Source organism: Drosophila mauritiana, chromosome X, assembly GCF_004382145.1.
Source record: "Drosophila mauritiana strain mau12 chromosome X, ASM438214v1, whole genome shotgun sequence".
Classification (NCBI taxonomy): Eukaryota; Metazoa; Arthropoda; class Insecta; order Diptera; family Drosophilidae; genus Drosophila; species Drosophila mauritiana.
Genome location: NC_046672.1, coordinates 6,571,615 through 6,598,653, shown reverse-complemented (window position 1 = coordinate 6,598,653; position 27,039 = coordinate 6,571,615). Strand labels below are relative to the sequence as shown.

Genomic DNA, 27,039 nt, shown 5'->3' with positions numbered 1-27,039 from the left:
AGGTGTCAGCATACGCAAATCATAGGTATATACTCGCATGTACATGTGTGTGGTGGCTGTTTTTTTTTTTGGATTGGGACTGGGAAGTGGGTTCCCCACACCGGATCCGTATCGCTTGGCTAATCGATTAGTATTGAAAGCATAATACATTACAACTGGGAATGGGAGACGGAGATGGGCAACGTTACGGTGGCCACGCCCGCCGCAGACATGGCAATTCGGGCAGGGAGACGATCCTGCGCTCCGGCAATCATGTTTGCTTCGACGGCCGTTGCAGATTGGGTGGCGGAGCGGCCAGCAGCTCGTCGATCTGCAGCTTGTAGGCCGCCTTCAGCTCGGTCAGGTCCAGCTCCAGTTCCTCGGTGCGCTCCACCTTCTCGCCGTACATTTGGAGCAGGGCGTCGTAGCGATGCTGCAGGTCTTCGTATCCCTTCTCCATCACCTCGTACATCTGCTGCTTCTCCTTCATCTACCATAGGAGGGATAGAATGTATTATTATGCCCTGTCAAGATGGGCTCTTCTCCTACCGTTTCAAGCTCGATGGTCAGATTGGATATCTCGGTGTCGAGAACGCTTCGCTCTGCTTGCAGACGCGACACTTCCCACTGCAGGTGGGTCAGCTCCCCGTCGCGCTGCTTTAGCAGAGCCTGCAGGTGCTCCAAGGTCGTGGTGTTGGCCGCAAGGAAGCTCAGGTGTACGCCTTGGATGATGCCCGATTGTTGGCGGCCCGAGTTGGAAGCGCAATCGAGGTCGTCCTGAATTTTGAATTGTATAAGAAATTTAAAAGGTTTTTCATTTGAAAGATTAGACGACATTACCGCCTGCCAGTCGATCATGCCGCCCAGGGCCTCCTCGTTGGAACCACTGTCGTCCACCAAGCTGAGGGGCGGTGAGGAGCGCAGTGGTGCCTGGGATTTCGGCAGCTGCATTTGTAGCTGTGGCTGCAACTCACTGCTGGCCTTGACCGCCTCCACGGTCAGCAGCGTGGGCTGTTTCCGCTGCTCCTCCTCTGCCTTCTGCCGCTGGCACAGTTGCTCCAGACTCGCAATCCTCTCCTGCTGCTGCTGAATCTCCTCGTGCAGCAGGCTCAATTGTCTGTTAGTTCAAAAATATATGTGCATGGGTAAATATTAAAAATGGGTAAATCGATACAAGGTTTAATGGCACGCACTTTTTGTGGTCGTTTTCCTTGTTGCCCGCTTCCAGATCGTGCTGGCGCAGTGCCATCTTGGCGGCCTCCGCCTCCATCAGCGCACTGGACAGCTTCTCCTCCAGCAGGCCGCAACGGGTGCGCAGCAGCTCCTGCTTCTCGCCCTGTACGGATTCCAGTTGCTGCAGCGAGCGCAGTTGCACCTGTGAGTCGTCCAGTTTCTGGAGGAGCTGCTGCTCCTCGCGGTTCCAGCCGGCGGATCGCTGGTCCAGGGTTCGCTGCAGCGACTCGATCTGTCGTATCAACGGCGTGGTAGTGGCACCCAACTCTTGAGTAGAGCTCTCCGCCCGCAGCTCGGCGGCTTCAAGGCGACGCATTAGCTGGCGGTTCTCCTCGCGCATCTGCTGCTCCCTTCTGGCCAGGCTGTGCTCGGCCAGGCGCAGTTTCTCGCGCAGATCGGAAACCTGCTGCACGTACTCCTGATGCTCGGCACGCAGACTGTCCTGCTCCAGGCGCGTGCGCTTCTGCAGGTCTCCCTTTAGGCCGTCGAAACTGGCTTGCAGGGCAGCCAGTCTGGACTGAAGATCTTCGATGCGACTGCGGCTCTCGGCGTTCTCCTCATCCACGCGCTTCTTCTCCGCCGTCATCCGGCACACCGCCTCGATTTGCGTGCGCTCCATCTCCTCCTTGGCGGCTAGGGACCTCTTAAGGCGCTCCGATTCGCTGGACAGCAACGAGATCTGCTCGCCGTTCTTCTTCAGCAACGTGTCCGAGGTCTTCTCCTTGGCGCGCAGTTTCTTGATGATCGTCGACTGCTGCAGGATCTCCTTGGACAGCTTCTCCCCTTCGGACTGCAGGGCGGCGATCATTTCGTTGCATTCGGCTAGCTCATCCTTGGGTATCTTGTTCTGCAGCTCATCGCGCAGACTCTTCATTTGAATGCGCAGGGCATCGCGCTCGCGGATGCTGGTCTGGAACTTCTTCTCCAGCGCCGACAGACGCTGCACTGCATCCGCCGCATCCGGACTGTTGGCGCTATTGGCTGCCGCTTCGACGCGGGCGCGCAACTCCTGGTTGCGCTCGAGGAGCTCGGCATTCTGGCGCTCCGATTGCAACAGTCGCTGCTCCCGCGCCTCAATCACCTGGTTCAGCTCGCTGATGCGTTGCACCAGCTTGTCCAGCTCCGACTGTGAGTCCTCCGACAGCAGCGAGATCTCCGAGGGCTCGCGATGATGTCCCTTGGCCTTTAGGCACACCTTGCCGCCCGCGAGCTCCTTGAACTTTTGCGGACTGGTGCGCGTGGTGGTGCTGTTGGTGCTGGAGTCGCCATTCGGATTGGAAATGATCTCGATGTCCGAGGAGGTGGACGAGTAGCTCTGGTCCACCACTTCCGTCTTGGCCGGAGCGGGCGACTTGCCCTTGTGGCTCATCTGCAGCTGGATGTCCTCGAAGCTCTGCGTGGAATCGGAGTCGGCATTACCGGCTGCCTGGATGTCGCTCAGGACCAGAGCCTTCATGGTTTTGGTGGAGTCTGCAGAGGGAAAGGTTACACAGTTAGGAAACGATTGGAAACGGAATTGCGACAAGGCCCAATACCGTTCAAGTGGTCCTCCATGTGGCGCTTCAGCTGGGTGCCTTCATCGTCATCATCCTCGCCATCGCCCTCGGCATTGTCGGATGTGTCATTGCTGGCGATGATCACAATGCTGTCGGGCAAGGAGGGCTCCGTGTCCGGCGACATCTCCACTTCGCTGGCCGTGGTGGCCGTTATGAGTTCCAGCGAGGATTCGGACATGCGCTTGGCCACCGAGGGCACATCGCCGCCGCAGGGCGAGATGGGCGAGGTCGGGGAGGAGAGCAGATCCACCGAATCCGAGGTGGCTGACTGCCGTTTGCCGTAGGCGGCACTTCCTGGCACGGATGTGGGTGTGGGCGGAATGGTCACCATCTCGTTGGCATGCGGATTGTCAAAGAATGTGGGCGTGTCCGAGGCGGGCGTGGCAGCGGATCCGGGTGTCTCCGCCGTTGCGTTGTTGCCAGGCGGTGCGCCACCATCGCCCGCAGCTCCTGCCACCGGCGAGTCTTTCTCCGCCGCCTTGCTGTCGTCGTCCTGGATGTCCAGCGCCTCAATTAGCACCGTTTTGGCCTTTTCGAACCAGCTCATCTTGGGTGCGGATGTGGACACGCAGCCCCAAGTGCCACTGTATCAATATTGCTGTTGACGTCGCCGCAGTAGCCTGGGCGAATTGAGTCCTAGTCCAGATCGCACTCCTGCTGCTCCGGCTGCTCCTGCTGCAATCTCCTGCTCCTTGGGAGGCACATGCAAGTCCCTGGTTTTTTGGGAAGCTGCGGATTTGACTATTTAATGGCCAATTGGAATTGTGTTTTCAACAACTCAACTCAGCCCCGATAACTATAGTCGGCTATCGATAGGCCAGCTGTGTGACCGCCGGTCGTGCACTACAGTGAGCACACAATACAATGAAAATGCACTTAACAAACATATATATTCTACTATTTCTTTTTAATTGAATGTAAATCGAGCCATTGTGAACTAAGTAACACACGAAATCAAACTAGTATTACATAGACATTTGAATTTGATAGAGTTTTGTGCAGTTTCAGTATATACCAACTTAAAATTCAATCGATGCAAAAGAACATGATACATTTGAGAAAGAAAAAAGCTAATAAGGCCTAAAGCCTCATGTAGCAAGGGGGGAAACAAAAAAAAAATAAAAAAGATACTTTTATATCTATATTTCAGAAATAAATAAAGAATACCCCATGGAGGTTCATGTCCCTGCTACGTACCTATACAATATCGCCACCATTCTTATTAGAATACCCGTCGACAATCGATTGGCCCTCCCAATTGGACTAACGCCTCTGTTGATATCGAGAAACTCTTTTAATGTAATGTATAAAAAAAATAAAAAAAAATATGGAAAACGGTCATTTAAATTGAGAGTGTAATCAAGGCAGATTGGCCAGCAGCGTCGTGTCGCGTCACACCTATTTTTTAGTCGGCGAGAGCAGCAGTAGTGCACCGCGTAGCGTTTGGATCCGATTCCATAGGATTAGGCAGCAGGAGCCAGTTGCAAGTGGCAAGTAGCAAGTAGCAAGTAGTAGCAGGCGCAGGAGCAGCTAGTGCCCATCATCAGTCATCGGTTGTCATCGGGAGTCATCATCCGGCGACCGCAGAGCCGACTCGAGTTCCAATATACCGGAGAACCAGAGCAACTGAACACCTGAACATCTAAACATCTGAACATCTGAGTCCCCGCAATCAGCAGGCGGAGCACAAGAAAACGGGGCAGCAACAATAACAATCGCGACTCAACTACGCACCGATTGACGCCCGACCAACCGACCGACCGCCCCCGTCCTTGCCACCTACTCCTACCCCCCTTCCTCTCCTCGAGCACCCGCACTTTTGGCACAAACACCAAAACACACTCACACACACACACGCATACTCCGCACACACACAAGCACGCACACACATACACTTATCAAGCGAGCGACAAAAAGCGACCGCATTTATCATCCGCACATCGCAAATCGCACATCGCATTGTTTGCTATTGTTGTCTGCTCCGTTTTTCGCACGCGAAGGAGCAGACAAAGAGGACGCGCCGAGGAGGCGGAGAAGTGCAGAAGGCGCTGCTGGAGCAGGAGCAGGAGCTGGTGCAGGCGCAGGTGGACAAAGGTTCGTCGCCCAGTTAATTCCACCAGCATCTATGGGTCAAAAGGCGAGCACCCCGGCGACCAGTGGCCAACAGAGCCCACGCTCCAGGACATTCTCGAGCAGTTCGACAGGAGCCGCCGATTCTGCGCTGCAGCAGCAGCAGCACCAGCACTCGAATCCCGGCCAGAATCGTGGCGGTAACGGCGGCGGCGGTGGCGGCAATGATTCCGCCGGTCAGGGTTTCAATCTGCTGCGCACTTTGCCCGGCCTGCAGGTGTACCACAACCAGAACTCCACGTCCATCGATCGCCAGCGGGCGCGGAGTCTCAGCTCCGTGCCGGATATTCAGCAGCAGGCGCAGCAGCAGCAGCAACAGGGATCTATTACCTCGTCCGGCAGCAGTCCGCATTCGCATCCGCATGCGGCGCACGGCCACCCGGCCGTCGGTGTCTCCGTCTCCGTGTCCGGGAATGCGAATGCCAATAGCAACAGCAGCTTCGCAGCCGCCGGGAACAACAATGGATCCGCCATGCAGTCCTACATGCAGCAGAGACGCACTCTCGGCGATTCCATAAGGGTGAGTCGGGTTGCGGGCATCCTGGAGGGGATTACAACTCGGAGCAGGGCCAGTTTTGAACAACTTTAACCACGGGAACCCATTGGTATTGGGATATACCGAAGGCCAGCGGGTTACTCCTTGATTTATGTGCCTGTCTCATGGAAGCCATTGTCCAATTTGTTCGATATCTATTTTTGGATTCACCAAGGGTAATTCCATTAATAACCTGAATAGTTGGGCAAATAAGCCGAATACCAAAAATGTATTCACATTGTGTGTACTAATCACCCAATATGGATTTATATATGTACCTCAAATATTGGCATATTTGTATACCATCATTTTCAGATGGCTTAAAGGTCCCTAAAATTGTATCTAGAACTTCAGACAGCAAGTAGCTTAATTATTCAATGTAGTTTTCACTGGCTTAGAGTACTTAAAAACTAATTTGGTGCAGTTCGATCTATGAACAGTGGGAGTGATGTAAATGAATCTCCTCAGTCAGTCAGTCGTAGAAATTACGTATGCGCACCGTGGTACCAATTGTAATCGCATATTCCCGCTATCCTCTGTTCCAGGACATGTCAATGACCGGCGGCAGCATCGCCGAGAGCATCGCCCTGGCCGCTTCCGCCACGTCCGCCAATGGGATCGGTCGTGTCTACACGGCCACCTCGCTTCCATCGCACATTTGGTCCTTCAATGGTGAGTCAAGCAGTTCCATCCGACTCCGCTAGATCTCTGATTTTGCTGATTTCCCTCAACCATTGCAGGTATCAAGTGCCCCGTGTGCAATAAGTTTGTTTTGCCAGACGACATCGAATGCCATTTAGTCATGTGCCTAACGAAACCACGACTCTCATATAACGGTACGCTCTTTACATAATCCCAATCAATCCCTGCCCATATGCTCAGATTGCCAATGCCTATGTTTATGTTATTCCAGAGGACGTTCTCTCGGACGCCAAGGGCGAGTGCGTCATCTGCCTGGAGGACCTGAGTCCGGGGGACACCATCGCCCGGCTGCCATGCCTCTGCATATATCACAAAGGGTGAGCACGGGGAGATCTCTAAAATCCCAGAAGTAGGGTACTTTAGCAAATAGTAGTTGAGGACTACTATATTTAAATATTTAAATTTAAAATCCAATCGATGGAAAATAATCTACGAATTTAACCAGCCATAACTCCGCAAATTCTACCAATTATTTTGAAAATTCTGATGTTTTTTTCACTGGTCTATATTTAGACCATAAAAATTAGCGAAAATTGGTCAAAAATTAAATTTTCCAATTTTGAACACCATTCGATTAGAAATCAAATAACAAGCCCAACGAGGTAGTCCGCTTCTTATTTAGACCAATATTTCAATTTTTATGGCAAAAAAACAGATTATTTTTAATTCAAAAAATAGACAAAATGAGTTTTGAAAAAAAATGGATATTTTTAAAGGGTTTTTAATCATAACTTGGCCAAAAGTCGTCACACGACAACAAGATTGACTGTTTTATGCAGCTTAAGAGCAATACTAACGATGCCTAACATTTTTGGAAATATTAAAAAAAATATTTTTTTTTGTAAATTTTTTTTACAATTTGACCATAAAATTTTTCGAAAAATTTCTAAAAATTAAAAAGTCAAGCCTTGAATGCCAATCGATTGGAAATGGAATAACGAACTCGGCGAGGTATAACATTCCACATTTGGATCATTTTTGGCATTGCTATGGCAGAAATACTTATTTTTTTTAAGGAAAATGAGAAATAAGGGTTTTTGAGAGTTACTTTTTGATCAGACGCATCATGCAATTGAACTTGGTTCTGTGTTATATAAAACAGATTAAAATTTCAATAGTTGATCAAATATTCCCCAGTTTATTGCAGACGGTTGTAAACCCGCACAGTAGGGAATTACAATCTTATCTGAAAAGTAATCAAGAAACTTGCCCTTAAAGAGGAAAGTGAACTGGCACAAGCCAAACCGCAAAGCGAACAAAAACAAAAGAAAAAAAACGGTAGAACAAAGAGTCAATAACGAGAAATTGAGGAGTGTCTGAGTTTGAATTTTCACTTATCCCACCCCTTTTGGGGCCATAAATTTAAAAATAAGTATGCTCGCATAATGGGCGCTTGTACTGCGAGCACTCACTTTTTTCTCCCCGAAACTAATTACACTTCGTTTGCTACTTTCGCCCCCTCTCCTGCCCCCCACTGCACAGATGCATCGACCGTTGGTTTGAGGTGAATCGCTCCTGCCCTGAGCATCCTGGAGATTAGTAATCCTCGCCAGGTAAGCGCCCGTCGGAGGAGGAAGGGCAAAGATGCCGTCAGCTTTGCCAGCTCGTGCAGTTGCATACTTCTGGACTCACACATCCGTTTGCTGTTGCTGCAGGTCTCGCCGAGTTGTTTGTGTGGAGATGGAGTTATGGAGCAGGAATCGGTTATGGAACTGGAACTGGTCAGCTGGGCGCAGTGCGAGGATGGGTCTGGTCTCTGGGTTGGGACGCCACGCAGATCCCAGGCCCAGTGACCACACAATTTGCACGTAAGTTGGGCAACTTATCTTAACTCAGAAGAGATATATATCATATCATATCATCATACTATTTGCAGCCCTTGGACAATGCGACCAGCTGGAGCTTGGAAAGATTGGAGGATGGTACATGGGAGAGGCTATGCCACAAAATGCTGTTCTTGAGCGTGGGATCGAGGCATCGATCATTTGACCTACCGACCGAGAGACCGATCGACCGCTGGGTGAACCCAAAAACACACACAAATCAATTGAAACAAATTAATTTACAATGCTAAACTGGCAGTATAATAGTAATAAACGTAATGCTAATAACAAGTGAATTATATAAGTAACGAAATCAACCAACCCACAAAAACTACAAGAAGAAGGAGATGACGAGGAGGAAGCAACAAGCAGAAGATTTTGATGACGAACGAGATGAGAATGAGGATGAGCGTTAAAGTGTAAAGCGAAGCAACCAACCAACCAACAAAAGAATGTCAACCAATGTGATGTTAAATTTTATATTTTGTACTATGGATAATGATGTAATTGTAATTGTAATGTATATGTATGTATTTATTATTTTAAACAGGACTAAAATAGGATAAACACAAGCGTAAGAAGAGAACACACACACCACACACAAGAAAATAACAATAACAAATACTATTAATAACTATGTTAAATTAGAAGACAAACAAACGAAAACGAAAAGCAAAGCAACCAAAAAAAAAACATAAGAAAAGGAAAAAACAAAAAGATTAAACTTCAAATAAGAATGAAATGTAAGGAGTTTGGAAAACAATTGATCCCATATTTTCGGTGTATTTTAAGATTTGTTCAACAATTCGCAATCGATTCTCTTTGTGTTTATCCATTAGTTATGGCTAGTTATTATTATATTTTAAAAATATTGTAACTTTTTATATCCATGTTTGTTATCAACATTTTGTTTGTGTTTTTGTTTAAACAAAAGAAACATTTTTTTTAATTAACGCAAATCGAATGAGAAATATTTGAAATATTCGCCACTATTTGTAATTTGTCAATGTGCAGTTCTGGTCAAACGAAAGCTGAGGACAAATCCGTTTGTATTTTTTTTGTTTTTTTTGTTCAACTGTCGAAAGCTTCAAATTGGCCATATAAATATATATATATTTATGTATACACATATATTCGGTGTCGGCAGACATTGCTGACTGGTTGTAAACGATGCAGCGGCTATGGAAAACTCAAAGCAATATATGTACGTATGTAGGTTGGATTGAATGCAACTGGTGCATCGTTTACAATCGGCTTCAATCTCTTCAGAAGCTGTGCGTTTATTATCATTACCGATTACGGATTTCGGATTACGGAGTAGTGTATATGTTAAATTACTATCCATTATGTTTTACTATCCTTGCTCATCGATATATCCGGATCGCATCGATGATCCGCCAAAGTTTCCTTAGCAACCGGCGCTGCAGTTCAGCGACGGCGGCAGCACGTAATAACTATTTTGTAAATGATATACTTTAATGTACTGTACAGATATACACCCCATACACCATGCGTATATATCATATATAGGATATATATACATATATGAATTGTAACTGTATAACTATAGCGTTGCATTGGCCGATCGAGCATACAACCGATTTCACTCCAAGCGTAAATGTGAAAATAAAAGCGATAATCGTAAACGTAATCGTAACATTTGAATGCAAATTTCCATATTGGTTATATTTGAGAAATCATTTTTTGTATACCGATGGAAAAGTTGGTAACTACGACGAGTAATCGAAGCTGACAAGGCGAAAGAAATAAGAAAAAAAAACAAAAACAAAAATATTTGAACTTTTATAACCAAGCAAACAGAATAGAGCAAATAAAACGATCTAGGATAACAATTGTCAAGTAAAAACGGATGCGCAATCGAGAAGAACTTTAGAAAATAAATGAGTGATTATATACCACAAAAGTCTTAGCTCACTTTTGGATTCGAAGGAAACGAACATTCACATTTTTATTCAGCATTGCGTTTATTGAAATAACTAAAACGAGAACGGGCGGCATCGGGAATCGAGTCCGCCACATCGGCTATGAACGGGCATCGTGGATATACATATATATATTGGGTTGTACATATAGTTCTAATGCGGTTACAGATAGTTTGGTAACCAAATTTAATTATGTAAGTGTGGGGGGGAGGGGGGTGGGGTTTGGTTAGGGCGGCTGAAACTAAGAGTGGCTTAACAAGTAATTAAAACACTTCCGGTATGGTGTAAATTAATATATAGTTTATAATCGAATCGTATAGGAAAAGTTGCACAACTGCATTTAAATAAAAGAAAAAAAAAAAACGGAGGGCCGGTAAACGAAAAAATTTTGAATTTGAAACCTGGAATATATCGTATCCGATAACGTCATCGAGCCCAGATCTTGTACATCGGGAGCTGTGAGGCTGTGGGAGCTGTGTCAGCCGCTGCTACTCTGCTGCTACTCGGCCAGCAACTCAGAATGCGGGTTGCGATCCGAGAGAGCACGTGGCATACGCCACGATCCGCCGGCTTCCGGACCACAGCAATCCGTGTCCGTCCGTCTGTCTTTACTTTCGTTTCGTTTCTTTTCGTTTCCTATCGATTATGCAATTACACATGGTTGGTTGGGGGCGGCGGCCAAATTTGTTCCGCCACGGCCTTTGGGGAGTCAGAAGATGCCGTCAGGCTGCGACTGCTTACAGTCCGAAGGAGGTCCTGAAATTCGATTCAGAGGTGGCCCCAATGTTGAATGTAGTAGTCTTTCTCCGCTCCGAGTTTTGATGTGTGTTGTAGTCAAAAGCCCAACAATGCGGCCAGACAGTGTGAGAAATTATACCCACGGCGTCCAGCCCTCGTAGAGCACGGCGAGGTTGTGCGGATTGGAGGCCTCGCGAATGGCATAGTCAACCTGCTCGGCGACGGTGCTGCGCAGGTTGCTATCTGGATCTCGGCCCTCCAGCTTCATCCTAATCTTCTTCCACACAGACACGCCGTACGCATTTCGCTTCTGCTCATGCACATTGTTAGAACCTAAAACATATTAAGAATGTTTAGTTACGCATCCGTCAGAGAGATCCGTCGATGGTCTGCCTTACCTTTGACATGCGTGAAGATTTCGTACGAGTCCGTTTCGCCTGCGTGCTGCATGAAGTCGTCCATGCTCTTGAAGAACTCGTTTACCTCCTGGTTGGCTAACGCCAAGATCACCTTCAACTGCTGACGCCAGCTTTGCAGCATTGAAGGCTGCAGAACGCGACGCTCGGAGCAAATATCCTTTCCCAGCTCCTGCAGCCGCATGTAGAAGGACTGCATCAGGCCCTGGCATTCGCGCAGATGGTCGGATAGTAGCTGCACATTCGCATACTCAAGTTTGCCTTGGCCCTGTGCCTGGGCCTCGGAGCACAGGCTGTGCACATGGAAGCGTGGCATGTTTTCCAGCAGGCGCTGTTTTTTTTAAGAGACACAAAAATATTAAACAATGTTTCGGTTGCATTGCGATTATCCGCGTACCAGAGTCTCCTTGAGTAGGGTGCAAATGAAACCGTGCTTGCTCTGCTGTTCGCCTTCTATTGCCGCGATCTCGCGGTGCACCTTGCAGGTCTGCTCCTCCAACAACCCCTGCACATTCTCAAGCCAATAGTGATCGATGGCACCTTCCGGGTCCAAGAGCTCCACCACCGACTGCTCCACGGCGCTGATCCTTGAGCTGCTCGCCTGCCATTGCCCGTGCGCAGCCAGCCATTGTTCCAAGTGGTCAACCAGTGCCTGCCCCTCCTCGCCCAGAGCTTCTGCATGTTGCTCCAGGCGGGCTACCGCACCGGCTCCATTAGTCATCTTTTGCAACACCGCCACATGAGCCATTATCCTCTGTTTGTTACTCTGCTCACTGCGCAGCAGGTTGTCTATGTGATTACGATTCCAGTTACTGCCCTGCGTCTGCAACTGGCTGAGTTGCGACTCGAGGCCAGCTTGTAGTTGCTGCAGGGCAGTCATTTTTTGGTCCAACTCCAGCCAACATTCGCCAATGGCGGCGATAAGTTTCGGGCGGCTGACGATGTGAGGGCCACAGCGCAACTGGCTGCCCAGTGCCTCCGAATAGGCCCAATGCTGAGCGGATGCGGCCATGGTGTGCAGGTCCAATTGCTGACTGATCAGTGCAATTTCCGACTTCTGCTGCAGCAAAACGCCGTCCGATTGCAGCGAAAGAAAGAGACTCTCGCACAGGTGGTCCGCTTGAGCAGGGTCCCCACAGCTGGCGGTGGGTAGACATTGCGGACCGATGGCGGTGTAGAAGTTCCGCGTGATGATCGGCAGCACGCCTGCAAGTTTCTCCACTTGGAGGCGATGGATGAAGCCCAAAACAGGTCGGGCTATTTCACGCACATCACAAGTGCGACTGGACTCCAATGCCTCACTGACCAGGCCGAAGAAGCACTCGTCGTTCAGATCCGTATGACAGGACCTCATTAGACCCAGTTCCTAAAACAAAAAATCGTCTTTAGTTCTGACCATATAAATATAAATACACTCACCATTATTTGTTGGGCCTGCACATCGTTGACATCCTCGAGCATCGTCTGCAGGCTGCTAACCAGCGAGTCCAACGAGGTGGAGGCCAACAGGAACTGATCGTAGGCGGGCTGCAGGGTTAGCAGAAATCTGCGCTCTGTTGGGAACTGATCCGGCGGCTTATGTCCGTTCTCCATCGTGGCTTCCAAAAACAGCTGACCAAGGCTGGAGGCACTCAAATGGCACAAGGCGCTCAACTTACCCAAATTGGGTTGCAGCAGGAGCATTCGATACATGATGGCTGGCAAGTCGTACTCAAAGATCTTCTTCAGATGCGACAGCGCTGAAAGTAGGCTCTCCAAGTGTCCCAGATGCAGATCCTCGTTCTTGTTTATCACCAAAACTCCTTGCGACATGGAGCGCACCAGGTGAATAAAGAGCAGCTGCTGTTGCAGCAGTCCCTCGTCGTGGCTGGCCAATGCCGCCTGTTCGTAAGCCGCGAATGCTCCGCCAGCGCTATCCAAGGTACGAACCAAGCTGGCCTTGAGCAGCAGCGGGCTGCAGCAACTCTGGACAATCATGCCCAGCAAAGCGGTCGTGGATGGACCGAGAGTTAGAGCCTGCGACTGCTTGGCGGCATAAAGCTTCGAGGCCTCATGCAATTGGGAGCCGAGCCGGTTCCGGGAGTACTCCATGGCCTCCGCGACGCCCACGACATCTGCCTTGCAAATAATAGAACTGGACGGCGAATTGGTATTGCTGGTTGAGTCCACAGTGTAACCGTTCTGGATGTACGATGTAAAGCTGTCGTGGAAGCGAACGAATAGGTTTTGCCGGTGGCTTTGCTCCGGATAGAAGTTCATGACTCCCGCATACTCTTGCAGATGCTTGGAACTCTTCAGTGCCACCTTGTCCATGCGGCCCAGTAGCTCATTCATCTGGCTGCGCATGCTGTCCAGTCCGGACAGCTGTAGAGCCTCTGTCAGCGCAGAAAATTCCTTGGCATTCTCGCAATTCGGGTCCACTTGCAGCCGACCGAGCTGGCCTTGCAGATCAATCAGATGGAACAGCTGCAGGCATTGGCCATAACTTCTGAGGAGACACTGCACGCGGCCAAAGTCCGGCAGTCGTTCCACAGTAAGCGATACCAGTGCATCCGAGTGACCACGACGAACGGCATTACGCTGCGAGGCCGTATTGAAACTGTGGCTCTCGATCGCCGTGCCCAGCGATTTGATTTCGGCGATTAGGGCGCTGCGCTGGTTGAGCTTTACGAGCTCCTGCTCGGCCACCACTTGCTTGGCCTGTGCCGCCTGCAGGTTGCCCACCTCCTGCTGCATTTCCTTCAGCTGCGGTATCAGCTCGGTCCTAACACATACAACGAAATTATAAATATGATATAAGATACGATGGATATACTCACTTGTTGGTGGACCAGTACTTTTGCAGCATGCCCAGTTTGCTTAGGATGGGCTGTCGCTTGTTATCCAATTCATGTGTCTTTCCCTTACTCTTGTCCTTCTTGTGGTACTTAAGATCTCCGCCACCCGAACCATCTGCTCCTCCTCCGCCAGCCGCCTGAGGGAGCTTGGCGTTCAGGGATCGCCGCAGAGCCTGGGCATCGTCGTTGGTGGTCCAATCCACTAGGGGATCGTAGACGAAGGCCTCCAGCAGGGTCAGCAGCGTTTCGCGCTCCTTGCGCATCACCTTCAGTACATATTCACAGCCCAAGCGGAAGGGGCCCTGCAAAAGACGATCGGTTTAATGGTTAATGACGGTGCTTTATGCATAGTATATGTACGAGTATACACATTTATATCACAGCCGTAAATGGGCCATTGGGGTCCATAAATGTACGGCGGAACCGTGTCCATCTGTCGAACAGCGCACAGATATACGATTCGTATTAATATTGGCAATGCTGATTTTATGAAAGCCCTAACCAGAACCTATCCAGAACCAGAAACAGCAACAGAAACAAGCCCGAAACCATAACCATGTTCTACATATACGACCTCGACTGCCATCGACGCTAATCGCTGTTTACAATTGTAGATTGGGCCGCAATTTGCGTGATAAGCCACAATGTCTGTCCATTTAGACAGATTTACGCCATTTATCCAGTAGGCCAGCCATGTCATCCTTAGATGTGGCTTCAGCAAACTCCTGCTCTGTTCTGATTCATGGAATCTATAATATTTTATCTCAAAGATAATTCAAATATGGAATTAGACCAGAGGGTTGTACCTATATATACTATATATTCTCCCGATGTCTACTTCTAAAAGAACCAAGAGTGGATAACCATGTCAATCGCAATAGTATAGTGCTGGTCTCGGATTTAGAACAATCATGATGATATCACTATTGACTTATAGTTTCTTCGCTTTCATCGAGGAAGTGCAATGGATACTGCTGGAAATTTGGGAATATCAATGATGTATCTGTTTACCACATATCCCAGTTGCTGGCCCTGGCCTTTTATCAATCTATTTTGGTCCGCGGAGCTGGGCTAATCTGCTAAAACCCCCAGCGATCTGTTTGGCCATGCATTGGGCCCGGGAGTCCGGACACTCCAAATGCTCGGGGGCAATGGATAGTTTGGCCGGTTGGAGTGGTTGGATTGGCTCGATGGGTGGGTGATTGGTTAGGTAGGTGGATGGTGAATGGTGGTTGGGCCAAAGTGGAGGGCTTATCAACGGATTGCGGTTCTCACGGTGGATCTGGGCGCGCTATCAGTTAACTGGCGGTGACGATGTCGTAAAGCCACCAGCGAAACGTAAACAAACGACGCCCACGGTCCGAGCCGAAACCCAATTGAATCTGAATCCGATCCGAACCGAGCCGAAGTCCTGGCCAAAAGTCGCACAGCTCCAGCTCCCACGGTTGCCAGATAGCCAACCACTGGCGTCGCGTGCGCTTCGTTTTCCATCGTGGCTCATGGCATTTACCAGCAGCTCATCGCCCGCTTGGGATTATCGAAGCTCCCCGGAAGCGTTGGGTGTCGTCCCGTTCCTGTGGCAGCGCCAAAATGCCACGGAAACGCCAACGGAAATGAGCCTCCAGGCAACCAGCTTCGGTGCCGGCCATCTGCTGTGGCTAGCCATAAATGCCTTCTTGTTTGCCCTCATCCTGGGCGGCAATATCCTGACCATTGTGGCGGTGCGCACCTGCCGCCACCTGCGGTCGGTCATCTCCAATCTGTTCATCCTGTCGCTGGCCGTCTCCGACTTCTGTGTGGGACTGGCTCTGCCATATCATCTGGTCTTTTACATGGGCTCGGACATTGGGGCCATGAGAGGTCCCTGCCTGCTGCGCTTCTTCCTGCTCATCTGCGCGTGCTGCGTGTCCATGCTCACACTGATCTCGATTGCGGTGGATCGGTATATAGCAGTCGTCTATGCCCTGCACTATAGAAGGTACGGAATCAGGCGAACGCGATAAATCCTAATTCAATGGCTAAATATAAGAAACTCTTTGAAATCGCAGATACATGACCCGTCGAGTGGCCTATAGCATCATCATATCCAACTGGTGCTTGGGTGCTTTGGTGGCTCTCCTGCCCGTGTTCTGGAATCGATGGCCGGAGGCACAGGCGTGCGAATTCGACGAAGTTCTCTCGCCCGGTTACATTGCCGGTGTGATAACGCCGGGTTTTGTGATCATCTGGATCTGTATGTTCCTTGTCTACTGGCGCATCATGCGCGAGGCATCCAAGCAGGCGCTGCGATTGCGGCAATCGGTGGTCTACAACACGGATGAGGCGACCACCATGCGGAGTCTGCTGCTCCATCCAGACTGGAAGAGCGTTCAGATAGTGGTCTTCATCATGGGCTGCTTCACGCTCTGTTGGCTACCGTACTTCTGTGTGGCCATTGCCCAGCTATTCAGCATCTGCCGGAGCAGCTCGATGATCTACAAGACGACGTTCTCTCTGGCCATTGCCAACTCTGCTCTCAATCCGATCATCTACTCGTGGAAGAACTCCGGCTTCCGGCGAGCCTTTGCCCAAACACTATGCTGCCGAACGGCGAGGCAGTGCGAGGATCAGTTGCCGGCGGACAGCAAGCCCCGCATGGAGGCCACATCCTCATCCACGGGCTACCAGCAGGAGATCAAACCGAAGGCCACTCAGTGATCAACGGAATGGGAAACGCAACGCTTTAACTTGGTAGAATTAAATGGAGATGATAGCAATAAAAGTGGACATTATCTTTAGGAGCACCGTTTCTTAACCCCCCTAGCAGCGATTTGTTAAGATGATTAATTGGTATAGGATGAACAGTAGCCTTACCTCGATTCCCGTGATGCCCATGGCTTGCACTAGATTCTGTGTGAGACGGAAAGGCACCTTCTCGGGGATGCGCAGGGTGCGTCCCTTCTCGAAGCACACGTTGTAGTCGATGTGCACGATGTCGCCGCTTCCCAGGTTGATTAGCACGTTGTCCAAATGACGATCGCCCAGGCCAATGACGTAGCCAATCATCGACATGACCGACATGCAGCGAACATAGCGACGCACCGATTGCCGCCACTCGGCAGAATTTCCCGCCTGGCACCACAGTTCGCGGGCAAGCAGATCACTGGGTGTTTCCTCCAACAATTCGGCGAGCACTCGGAGCAGGACGGAGATCGGCCACGTGCGTCGTGGATCGCTCACCTGCATATTGTGCTTGGCCAACAGGGGCGAGAGTTTGTTGTAGAACAAGTCCGTGAAACGTCGCGGGACATGTGCCGCAGCACCGGCTCCGGCATTCGCAACAACTTGAGACCGTCTCTGTTGCCACTTCTTGTAGAGCGCAAAGACTGGTGTGACCCCGTCCACCCAGCTAATCAGTCCGGATTGCGGTCCCAATGGTATAACCGAATAGTGGTGGGCACGATAGCAGCCATTGCCGGGCGCGTCGCTGCGGCAGGCCATGATGGCATTCGAGATGGACAGGAACTGCATGATGCGCTCGTCCAGATGGAGATCCTCCATGCCCTTGAACAGGAACGTGTAGCGCTGACCATTGCTGCCGTAGAAGGCCACCTTTTTCGGTTTCGTCTTGGTGGGCAAAACGCACACCGTACTCTCGACGCTCTCGATGTACACCTGATCCCCATCCGGCCCATGTGCATCCAGGCCTGGCATCGAGATACGCATGCGTCCAATGCCACAGAGCACCGGGCTTATATTCTGCATTTTGAGCGTGTTGCCCGAGCCGCGGATCATGTTCGACTGCAAGATGTGGTACAGCTGCTTCAGCTTATCCCATGCCTCCGGATAGCGTCGATTTCGCAGTGCATCCACGGTGACCCGTATGGGAGCATCGAAACGCTTGCGGAAACTACGCTCATAGGTGGTCTCCGGCGGACGGGCGGTGACCGCGATCAGGGCTTCCAGATCGGCGAGCAATTGAGGTCGCCAGACATTGAAGCGGTTATTCTTGCCCTCGTGATCGTCCGGACGGAAATCGGTTGCCAGCGCACTCACACGACTCACATAAGTATTGTAGATGTGGGCCAGCGAGTGGATCCAGTACTCGTCCCACAGCAGGCAAACGCGGCGCAGCTCCTTCACCATCAGCTTCACATGCTGCACTGCCTCCGGCGCCTGTTTCGACAGCTCTCCCATCAGATAGCCGTAGCAGCAGGCGTCATCCGTGGCTGGTCGCGCTGTCGCGGGCGGTGCTACTGCATCCTGTTGATCCCTGTTGGCACCGACGACGGCTGGAAAGATAACCAGCTGGGGGCGACTCTTGGCCAGGCGACAGAGCAGATCACTAACGCTCTTTCGCACATAGGGTTCGTGGTGATTCAGTCGGCTGAATAGCTGCGGAATGATCACTTTCCAGGGGGCAATGGGCGTGGTGCGCAGTCCCTGCTCCAGAACTTCCTGCAGACCGCTGGCGTGCTTCACAATCAAGCGGAGGAGACGAAGCGTCGTTGTCACCAGGTTGCTATCATCCACATGGAAACGTTCTCCTCCAGGCTTCTCCGGACCCGAGCCCGATTTAAAGCTAAGATATTGGAAGTACGAACGCGCTGCATCCTTGTAATAATCATATGTTTTGGCTATGGCCCGCCGCCAGATCTGCAAAATGGCATCCAGCGCTTCCGGCGTTTTATCCGCCAAAAAGGTCAGCCGACGCAGACGGTTCTTGGCCGCCTCGTCGTCGCGGGCACGCGCCACCTCCGGACACACCTCTACACAGTTCGCCGGCGGCTGTTCCATGCTCAGTGCCTGGAGGAGCTCGTCCAATTGTTCGTTTTCCAGCGGCTGGGCAATGTCCAGCGCCTGGCTGATAGCCGTCGCATCGGCCTGGGTGAGCACACAGCAGCTGTCCACGATCTTCTTGCCCCATCGATAGCACCAATTGCCGTAGGCTATCAAAGCTTCCGCGTAGTTGGGACGCTGCTGTAAACAAGAATGGACCAGTCGGGCAACCAGACGTTCGACTTGGGGAATGGCCAACGGTTGGCTGGAGTCAGAGGTCAGCGGACATTCCGGCAGCTGATCCAGCAGTTGAATCAATACAGGCGACTGATTGGTGGTCAAGCCATTGCAACTCCGGACGGTTATCCAATCGGAGAGGTTAAGCAAGAGATCAGCACCCGCGGCCGGTTGATTGTTGCTCTTCTGGATATTCAGGCATAGGGCGGCGCATACATCAATCGAAGAACTTAAATCGCCGCTCTGTGTCTGCGTTTGCTGCTGCTGAAGATGCAGGCACTGGACCAGCTCACTGTAGCCGCGAAGCATCTCCGGATTATCCGTCTGCACTCCCTGTTCCAGTGAAAACAGATCGGCTATCTCGCCTATCGGCTGACCGAAAAACTGGCTGAGCAGGGTTTCCGCTAGCTGAAGATTGCCTTCCTCTCGCGCCGCAGCAGCTGCGTCCAAGCAAAGCGTTTCCCAGCTGCCAGGCGCACAATGCTGTCGGAGCAATTGTGTCCATGCCAGACAGCGCATTAAAATGACACTGGAAACGAATTTGGAGCGGTTTTGACATCTCGTCGAGATCACGGGCAGCAGAGACAACTCCTGACCGCCACTGACTCCTTGGACTATGTGCCGTAGCAGGGTGAGCTCTTTGCAGGATCTCTGATCAAGGCTGGTATTCAGCAGACTGTCTCGCCATTGGGTGTCCAGTAGGTTTTTCGCCTGATCTGGCAGACAACGGTCTTCTAATAGCTTGTGCAGCACAATATCCTCGGTTCGTTGACGCACATGGATGGCTGAGAAGCTGGCACGTTCGGTTACGCCACTTGATGACACAGACTCGTCCCAGTTGCTGGGCCAGAGGCTCAACTGCTGCAAGGCTCCTCCGAATTCGTCCATCGAGGAGCACGCTTCCTGGCCCTTGGCCAAAAGCCGTTCCAGTGCATTTACCTCCACATTGCTGCGTTGCAGAAAGGGATTAAGTTCTCTGTCCTCCGGTCGCGTCATATGCTGCTGCTTCAGCTCCACCAGCTGGGACCACTGACCCAGATCTTGCAAGCACTGCATCATCTGCGCTACAACAAACTGTCGCGTATGTGGCTCCAGTTCCGACTGCTGCTCCTTCTCGGCCAGGATAGTTTTGTAGCCGGCAAGTGCAGATTCCCGTTTTCCGGCCGCCTGATCCGCCGCGTACTTTAGCCACTTGTAGGATTTGCTGCTCTTGCCACTAGCCCAAAGGCGCAGACCTCGCAGCGAGTCCGATTCTTGGCAACTGATCAAGGCCCAGGCCATGTACACGATGGCCTGACTGTAGGTGGGATCTTGCGTCTGTGGGTTAACCAGAATTTGCTGCAAGGAAGTGACAAAAAAAAAAACTCAGTTGGCCACTTAAGTGAACGTCTCTACGTCTAACTCACCTGGGCATATCGGATAACCAGTTCCGGTTGCTGCACATGCATGGCAATGATGACCACACCAATACGAATACGATTGAACCAGGACTGACAAGTGGGATTGTTCAGGCGGAAGAAGGCAGCCACTGACTTTTGCGGGGGACGCAGCGCAAAGGCGCTTCCCTCGGCGGCGTTGTAGATGAGCTTCTCCAGCACATCGAGGAAGCCTAACAGCAGACTGAGATTGCTTTGCATGTTCAGGAGCTCCTCCAACGACAGGGTGTCCATGGCTGAGCGCTCCATCTCCTTGGCACAGCCACTCAGCAATCTGGCATGTCGCATGATAATGGCCTCGAATCCGAAGAACGTATCCTGAGGCTTTCCCAACGTTGTGCGCAGTCGCTGTTCCACACAGTATCTGGCTGCTTCGAATTGCAGCCAGGCGGTGACCAATCGCTGGCAGCGCTTGGTGCACTGCGACAGATTCATCTGTCGTTCATCCTGCGGAGCCACCTGGCAGCTACGAACGAACAGCTCGCGCAGACAGTGGACCAGTGATTCTTGCTCCGGTTTCTGTACCCGTTCAAAGAAATCGCGGAAGACGGTGTCGCGTACTGCACTCCATTGACTAATCTTTTGTTGCCAAACGCTAACGCGTCTGCTCGTCATCCCCGGCATTAATGATTCACAGCCGGTGAGGGTAAGATGCAATGGCAACTGGGCGTAGATTTGGAAATAGGGTGCATGGCAATTCGTGGAGACCATCTGCAGCTGCTGTAGCGCCGTATCGCGGTACAGCATCAGCAGCTGTGGATATTTTGCTAGCCTTTCCAGGCCGTAGTCCAGGACTGCTTGGATGCAGGCAGCACTTTCCAAGGGTGTCAATTTGGAGGCGGTGGCTGCAATGTTGCGGCATATTCCACGGAAGTTCTCCTGTTCCATAAGCAGATCACTCTTCTCGCGGCATTCTCTCAAGAGCATCTCTACCCACTGCAGTAACACTCTTAGGTTTTGCGGCGTCAGCTGTTGAGCCTGTCCCAGAACCGAATCCAGGAAGCGAAGTATGCTAGCAAAATTGTTTGCTGTTGGCGAGGTGTTCTCTGCCGACAGTTCCTGATCACGAAGCAAGCTCGAGTTGGTGCGGAAATTGTGATTCGCCTGGCAGTGGACAAAGAGCAGACTGAAAATGGCCTGTTGAGCTGCGGGATATCTGCCCCAGAGTATCAGCTCGTGGGCCCTGCAATTGGTGAGGAGCAGCTCCAGAATCGATGGCTTGCATGCGTACATGCCAATGATGGAAGATGTTTGCTTAGCCAGGGCAGCCAGAGCGGACAGATGGAAAACGAGAAGCACACTCGCCTCGCTGCCTTTACTTGAGGACTTCCTCGTTCTCGGTGGTACAGTGAAAATCAGTTTTTCCAGACAGACGTCAATGTCGTCTACAAGATATTTATACGCCTGCTGAAGCAGCGGCACATTCCGGATGAGCAGTATCTCCTGGCATGTGCGCAGTAGCAGCTTGTAAGAACTGTCACCAGGTGATTTAAGCCAAACCTTCGCCATATTGGGATTGGATTGGAATATAAAGTGCACCAGGCTCGGCGTTAGACGGGCTCGCAACTTTCTCACCGTGCAAAGCAGCAGATAAAGGAAACTTTGGCGCTGCAGCTTTGTCATAGAATTCATCAGTTCGACCTGATCAAGCAGCACCTGCTCCAACAACATCGGATCAAGGCCGGTAAAGTTATTCAACAGGCAGATGCAGAGCAGTTCGTTTATATTGACCAATGCCTCCGTATTCGAGTGCAGGGTGGGCATTAGTTTGATTAGATGATCCACGGCCATCTGTACGATGTATTCACAGGTGGGCATGCCCACGAATATCTGCATGCGGGCCAGGCACTTAAGCAGCGTGTTAAAGGCACCAACCAAGGCTCCCACACGCTCCGCTGTGTTCGCGAGTTCCCCTTCCTCCGGCGTGGTCATATCCTCGACAAACTGATCCAACAAACCGTAACTGAAATCGATCTGCTTGCTAAAGAATGGCGTCAACTGCTCCAGTACCTGTGCACAGTGGGTCTTCAGGTGCGTGGGCTGGCCGGCCTCCAGTTGCCAGCCGATAACGATGTCCACTACGTCGGTGAAGTGGCACTCGAAGGTCTCCCCGTAGCTGGCTGCGAACTGCACCAGCGTGTTGCTGACGACAATGAAGATGTCGCCGTTCTCCGCATTCTCCAGAAAATCCTTCAGCAGCAGCATGATTTTGTCGGCGTACATGTGCAGCTCGCACTTGGTGTCGCAGCTACATTTGGATTGGGATGGGTTATAAAAAAGACGAACAATGCTAATGGGGAGGGCAGGGAATGTGTCACCTCAGTGTGGCGCGGAGGGCCATGATCAGGTACTTCTGCATGCGCTTGCTACTCTTGTAGTTCTTCACAATAAACTCCTCGTAAATGGGATACGACTTGCGGTTGATATAGCCAATCAGGCCGAGAGTCTTGCTGCACTCCTCCAGAACCGGCGGCGGGCATTGCTTGTATATGTTGAGCATGTTGTCCAGAATCCACACGAAGGAGCATGTCATGTAGCCCATGTTGATGGGCGTGCGCACCGCTTGATCCAGTTTGCCGCACAGCTCCAGAGACACGGTGAGATTGCTCTCGTTAATTAGCCTGCGGATAATCTTGGACAGACGCAGATCTTCGCCATTGGCAATCGGGTTGACCGTATCGCCTGCTGAGATGGAAAAATTTAAACAATTGTCGCAACTGTCAAAACTGTCGGCTTACCTTTGCATTGGTAAGCCTTCCGGTGATTTTGGACCACTGCCTGCCCTTTGCCCATATCATGGTTCATGTTGCGCAGTGCACTGGCGAACGCCTGCGCAACGTCGTGCGACTTACCACCACCACCAGATGACCACATGGATTCACTGCCTCCCAAGCCGGCAATGTTGCCGCTTCTGTTGGCGCTACCCTTCCCGCTGCCTTTACCACGGCCGCCTTTACCACCGCCGCTTTCGCTGTTGCTGCCAACGTGATTGACATTGTTGTTCAGCAGAACGCGGTTGATTTCCGCGTGCAACGCGGAGGACGCCTCCTCCTCGGTTCCAGCTCCGTTGCAGTTTTCTGGGTGGATCGCGTTCTTCATGGAGGGAATTGGCGAAGCTAGCGCAGACATCGAATGGCTGCGGCGTTCGTCATTAACCACTGTTTTGCGTGGATATTCACAGTTTAGTTTACACTAATTATTTCGTTCTTTTCCTTTTCTTTTCTTGCTGCAACAATCGTGCCAATCAGTTATCGATAGAAACAGCTGACGCTGACGCTCAACGGACCATCGAATCCGATGTTCCTTGTGTAATTTTTCACTGCACCACAACTGGGATGTGTTCTGCAATCAGAATGCTTGACAGGAGGATTGACTTGTCATCCAAATTGTCCAGCATTCTTGGATTAACACTTCGGAGAATCGTGACACGAGCACTTCGTGCGTCAAGAAGAACTGTTGAATGCAGTGGATATCGGCCGAAGTGGCATCTCTGTTATATTTGGCGCGCAATTTGGGCTTGAAATTGAAATTACAGCTAATTTAAACTTTATTCCAGAAAATTAAGCAAAATGCAGTGTGATTTTTGTACATAGATTACATTTTTATATGCGTGGCGTACTCAAGGAATAGCGTTCAATATATTCCTGAAACGTCAGCTGAATCATCAAATTTGTAGCCTAATAGTTTAGCTTTCCCATCATGTGCTGGGTGTAGACGGCCACAAAACTGGCCATTTGGGCGTACATCTCGTACGGATGTTTAAACGGCGGAAATCCATAGCTTCCGGTAGGCGGAGAACCCATAGGCACTGGCATTTCCATGGACGTGGGCAGAGTAGGAGGCGGACACGGTGGTGGCGGGGCCGGCGGAGGCGGACATGGTGCGGCGGGCTGCTCGCGTGGCACCAGCGACAAACAGATGTCGCCCACCTGCAGCTGCTGGCACTTGAGCTCGTACAGCTGCAGCGACAACTGTGGATCGCAGGAGGCCCAACCTTGTCCGTAAACAAACATCGGATGACCCGGCTTCACCTGCAAGTCCATCTAAAACATTGGTCAGTGGTTAGACGAATATGGGTAGTGATTGGCGAACCCACCTTGGCGTGGTGTGTGTCGTAGCTGAAGGTGAGGGTCACCAGGCTGGGGCATCCACTCCGGTCTATCCTCACTACTGTCGCCTCTCGTAGCTCAAATAGTTGACTGCGCAGCGCCGACTGGATGAAGTCCTCGGTGCGTATGTCCTCCACGCGGCGCATGGTCCCGCTGGCCAGTTCAATGTAGGATCCCCGGCGAAAGCAGGAAGCAGAGTCGTCGGAGAGCCCACTAAAATTGAGACAACTGATTAACTGTATGGGGGAAAGTGCCGAATCGTTTGCTTACTTGCTGGACCAGTGCTTTTGCGACGGAGGAGGAAGAGACGGTGGTTGCCTCCCGATTGGATCGTAGCCGCGGCCATAGGAGAGTTCCATGTGCATCTGCATGTCGATCTGTTCGTCTGGACGGAAGCTCGTCAACTGAAGTATTCCCTGCCCAGGCTGGCAATTGATATACACTTATTCATTGAGCTCCAGCGTGTTTTCCACGGTTTTTCCAGGAATGTCACCCACTCGGACGGACGGCCGGTACCTGTTTTATGGCCCAAAAGGCCATAATCTGGTCGTGCCAACAGGTACGTGGCACCTTAGACGCCGCCGGTGATCGCTACCTGCCCACCGAATTCCGCTTAACAGTCATTGTTCGTTGTCCATTGTGCCGATCGGACCAGAGAATCCCGGCCAGCGGCGCCGAACTGGCTGTTGCGCCAGGCGCCTTGAAGACTGCTCGGCTGCACCACCACTCTGAATGCAAGACGTGACCAATTGCGGATTTCTGCTGAAGCCCTTTATAGTGCTCCGTTTATTTGGTTTTTCGTTTTCTCTTAACAGCGGCCGCGGATGTGGACGATGCAATGGCCACCTTGCCCCAGCTGATGCCCAGAGCGTACAGATAGTAGGCCCCAAAGAAGTAGAGCACTCCCAACGCCGAGTACACGGAGGTCAGCAGCAGGGGCAGGAAGGGCAGGCGCTGGTCCAGGTGCAGCAGGAACGAGAGCAGATGCTCGTACAGCGGAATGGCCAGAAAGCCCAGCATGTATAGCCACTCCAGCGTGTGGAAGCCTCGGAAGCCGGGGAAGATGCGATACAACTGGCCGTACATCATGGCCACGTACGACATGTACAGGGAATACCGGGGAATGTACAGATCCGCATCGAAGAGCAGCGGAAACAGAGAGAAATAGCCGGCAATGCCAAGGACATAGGCGTATCTGGCATCATCCCGGTTAACCAGCGAGAGCAAACTGAAAAAGGGTGGGCCTGTTAGTAGGATTCCTTCATTTTGAATTACCTGAGGGGAAGAGAACTCACCAGAGCGGAAGGAGCACCATTAAGATGGCCTTCTCGTGCACATGCCATCCGAAGACAAAGGATGAGCAGCCGCACAAAACCACGGCGCGCAGGAAGACCAGCGGACTTTGTCTGCAAGGAGATGGCGGATTAGTTTACTGCGATATCTTGGAATCCAAACGAGGATTGCCTTACTTCTTGGGACTGCGGAAAAGTTTCACCAGAATGGGCAGCATGAAGAGAGCGGTCAGGGCAAAAGTCACAGGCGGCGTGATGGCTGGCAGCACCGAGTGCCTGACCTCCTGGACCAATCCTGACGTCGTCGAGGCACCGCCATCCTGTACCTTCAAAACTCCGGCGGCCACCTTGTCGGCGGCATTGTACAGCGCCCAGAAGTTGGGTGCCCAGTAGGCGTGCGTTAGGCCACGCTTGAAAGGAAACAGGCGGGACAGGACTTGCGGCAATTGCTTCCAGAACGGTCCGAAGGACACGGCGAACGGAGTGAGTCCAACGACCAGCAGCTTGACAACGGCGCCCACCGCAGACACCACACTCGCCTGCTCCAGGCAATAGAAACGCAGCAGGTAGACCCCAAAAGCGGGCGCCATGTACAGAAAGATGTGCTTAAAGTTGAGCAGCACGGCGAAGGCAAAGGCGCTCCATAGGAACCGCTGCCGGATGAGCGAACCGATGCTCAGGAGCAGTATGCCGAACAGCAAGCCATTGTACTGGAAGTGAATGTGGTCCACGAAGAGCAGTCCCACGTTGAGGAGCAGCAACATGGAGCCGGCAAAGAACTGCTGCGTATCTCTGGCCAATCCCAGCGAACCCAGGCAGCTGCGCACGCCGAGCACATAAACTAGATCCGTAGCAATCACCGAGAGCCGCTGGAAGTAAACGGTGGCCTTCGACTCGTAGTTCAGGTTATCCACCACCAGCATCCGTGGATCTACGTACTTGGCCACCTGCGAGAGCAGCCACTCGAAGTAGGCGAAGAACGGCGGGTAGTCCAGTGTCCACTCGCTGGTGGCGTCCACATACCACTGATTCAACGGCAAACTGTGGGTGATGGCCAGCCAGTTGCGATGGACTTCGAAATCCGTGGAATGGCTAAGGATAAAGTTGTTTTAGTGGGTTTGATAAGTGGACAGAGCACTGCACTTACTAGGCTGGAATCAGGAGGATCTTCAGGCCGGTGGCTATGCCCACCAGGTGCCAGAAGAGGTCCTTCATCTTCGTTTCTCTCGGGGATTGGGATTGTAGTTGCAAGTTTGGATTCGATTCGTTCCTTATCAGCGGTGAGTGCTGTCCGATCTGGCTTGAAAGCGGGCAG

General features: G+C 51.4%; 6 protein-coding genes across 7 annotated transcripts; 2 read left to right on the top strand and 4 right to left on the bottom strand.

Annotated features, from left to right (window-relative positions):
• Positions 1-44: 44 nt before the first annotated feature.
• LOC117147323 (TATA element modulatory factor) lies at positions 45-3,575 on the bottom strand. Its single transcript, XM_033314174.1, has 5 exons — positions 2,748-3,575; positions 1,173-2,682; positions 820-1,096; positions 529-756; positions 45-469 (listed from the first exon to the last, which is right to left on the bottom strand). Exons 1-5 carry the CDS (start codon positions 3,313-3,315, stop codon positions 251-253), a joined length of 2,802 nt encoding a protein of 933 aa, XP_033170065.1. The 5' UTR covers positions 3,316-3,575; the 3' UTR covers positions 45-250.
• Positions 3,576-4,014: 439 nt separating this feature from the next.
• On the top strand, positions 4,015-9,882 carry LOC117147151 (E3 ubiquitin-protein ligase znrf2). Its single transcript, XM_033313932.1, has 7 exons — positions 4,015-5,418; positions 5,979-6,105; positions 6,174-6,269; positions 6,347-6,452; positions 7,618-7,688; positions 7,791-7,943; positions 8,012-9,882. Exons 1-5 carry the CDS (start codon positions 4,894-4,896, stop codon positions 7,673-7,675), a joined length of 912 nt encoding a protein of 303 aa, XP_033169823.1. The 5' UTR covers positions 4,015-4,893; the 3' UTR covers positions 7,676-7,688; positions 7,791-7,943; positions 8,012-9,882.
• A 42-nt stretch (positions 9,883-9,924) lies between these two features.
• LOC117147146 (serine/threonine-protein kinase Smg1) lies at positions 9,925-23,695 on the bottom strand. Of its 2 annotated transcripts, none has more exons than XM_033313924.1 (9): positions 23,062-23,695; positions 22,642-23,008; positions 20,294-22,571; positions 16,746-20,225; positions 13,875-14,194; positions 12,475-13,819; positions 11,453-12,421; positions 11,038-11,386; positions 9,925-10,972 (listed from the first exon to the last, which is right to left on the bottom strand). In XM_033313924.1, exons 1-9 carry the CDS (start codon positions 23,450-23,452, stop codon positions 10,773-10,775), a joined length of 9,699 nt encoding a protein of 3,232 aa, XP_033169815.1. In that variant the 5' UTR covers positions 23,453-23,695; the 3' UTR covers positions 9,925-10,772. The 2 variants fall into 2 exon arrangements, with proteins under 2 accessions (XP_033169815.1, XP_033169816.1); XM_033313925.1 differs by having other exon boundaries at positions 22,642-23,005.
• Positions 15,392-16,616, top strand: LOC117147150 (beta-1 adrenergic receptor). The gene is made up of 2 exons (XM_033313931.1): positions 15,392-15,870; positions 15,941-16,616. Exons 1-2 carry the CDS (start codon positions 15,392-15,394, stop codon positions 16,587-16,589), a joined length of 1,128 nt encoding a protein of 375 aa, XP_033169822.1. The 3' UTR covers positions 16,590-16,616.
• A 151-nt stretch (positions 23,696-23,846) lies between the features above and the next one.
• Positions 23,847-25,100, bottom strand: LOC117147152 (ataxin-1-like). Its single transcript, XM_033313933.1, has 3 exons — positions 24,703-25,100; positions 24,420-24,645; positions 23,847-24,366 (listed from the first exon to the last, which is right to left on the bottom strand). The coding sequence occupies exons 1-3, from the start codon at positions 24,801-24,803 to the stop codon at positions 24,001-24,003; spliced, it is 693 nt and encodes a 230-aa protein (XP_033169824.1). The 5' UTR covers positions 24,804-25,100; the 3' UTR covers positions 23,847-24,000.
• An 88-nt stretch (positions 25,101-25,188) lies between these two features.
• LOC117147149 (probable dolichyl pyrophosphate Glc1Man9GlcNAc2 alpha-1,3-glucosyltransferase) lies at positions 25,189-27,032 on the bottom strand. Its single transcript, XM_033313930.1, has 4 exons — positions 26,872-27,032; positions 25,902-26,816; positions 25,728-25,838; positions 25,189-25,660 (listed from the first exon to the last, which is right to left on the bottom strand). Exons 1-4 carry the CDS (start codon positions 26,937-26,939, stop codon positions 25,219-25,221), a joined length of 1,536 nt encoding a protein of 511 aa, XP_033169821.1. The 5' UTR covers positions 26,940-27,032; the 3' UTR covers positions 25,189-25,218.
• Positions 27,033-27,039: the final 7 nt, after the last annotated feature.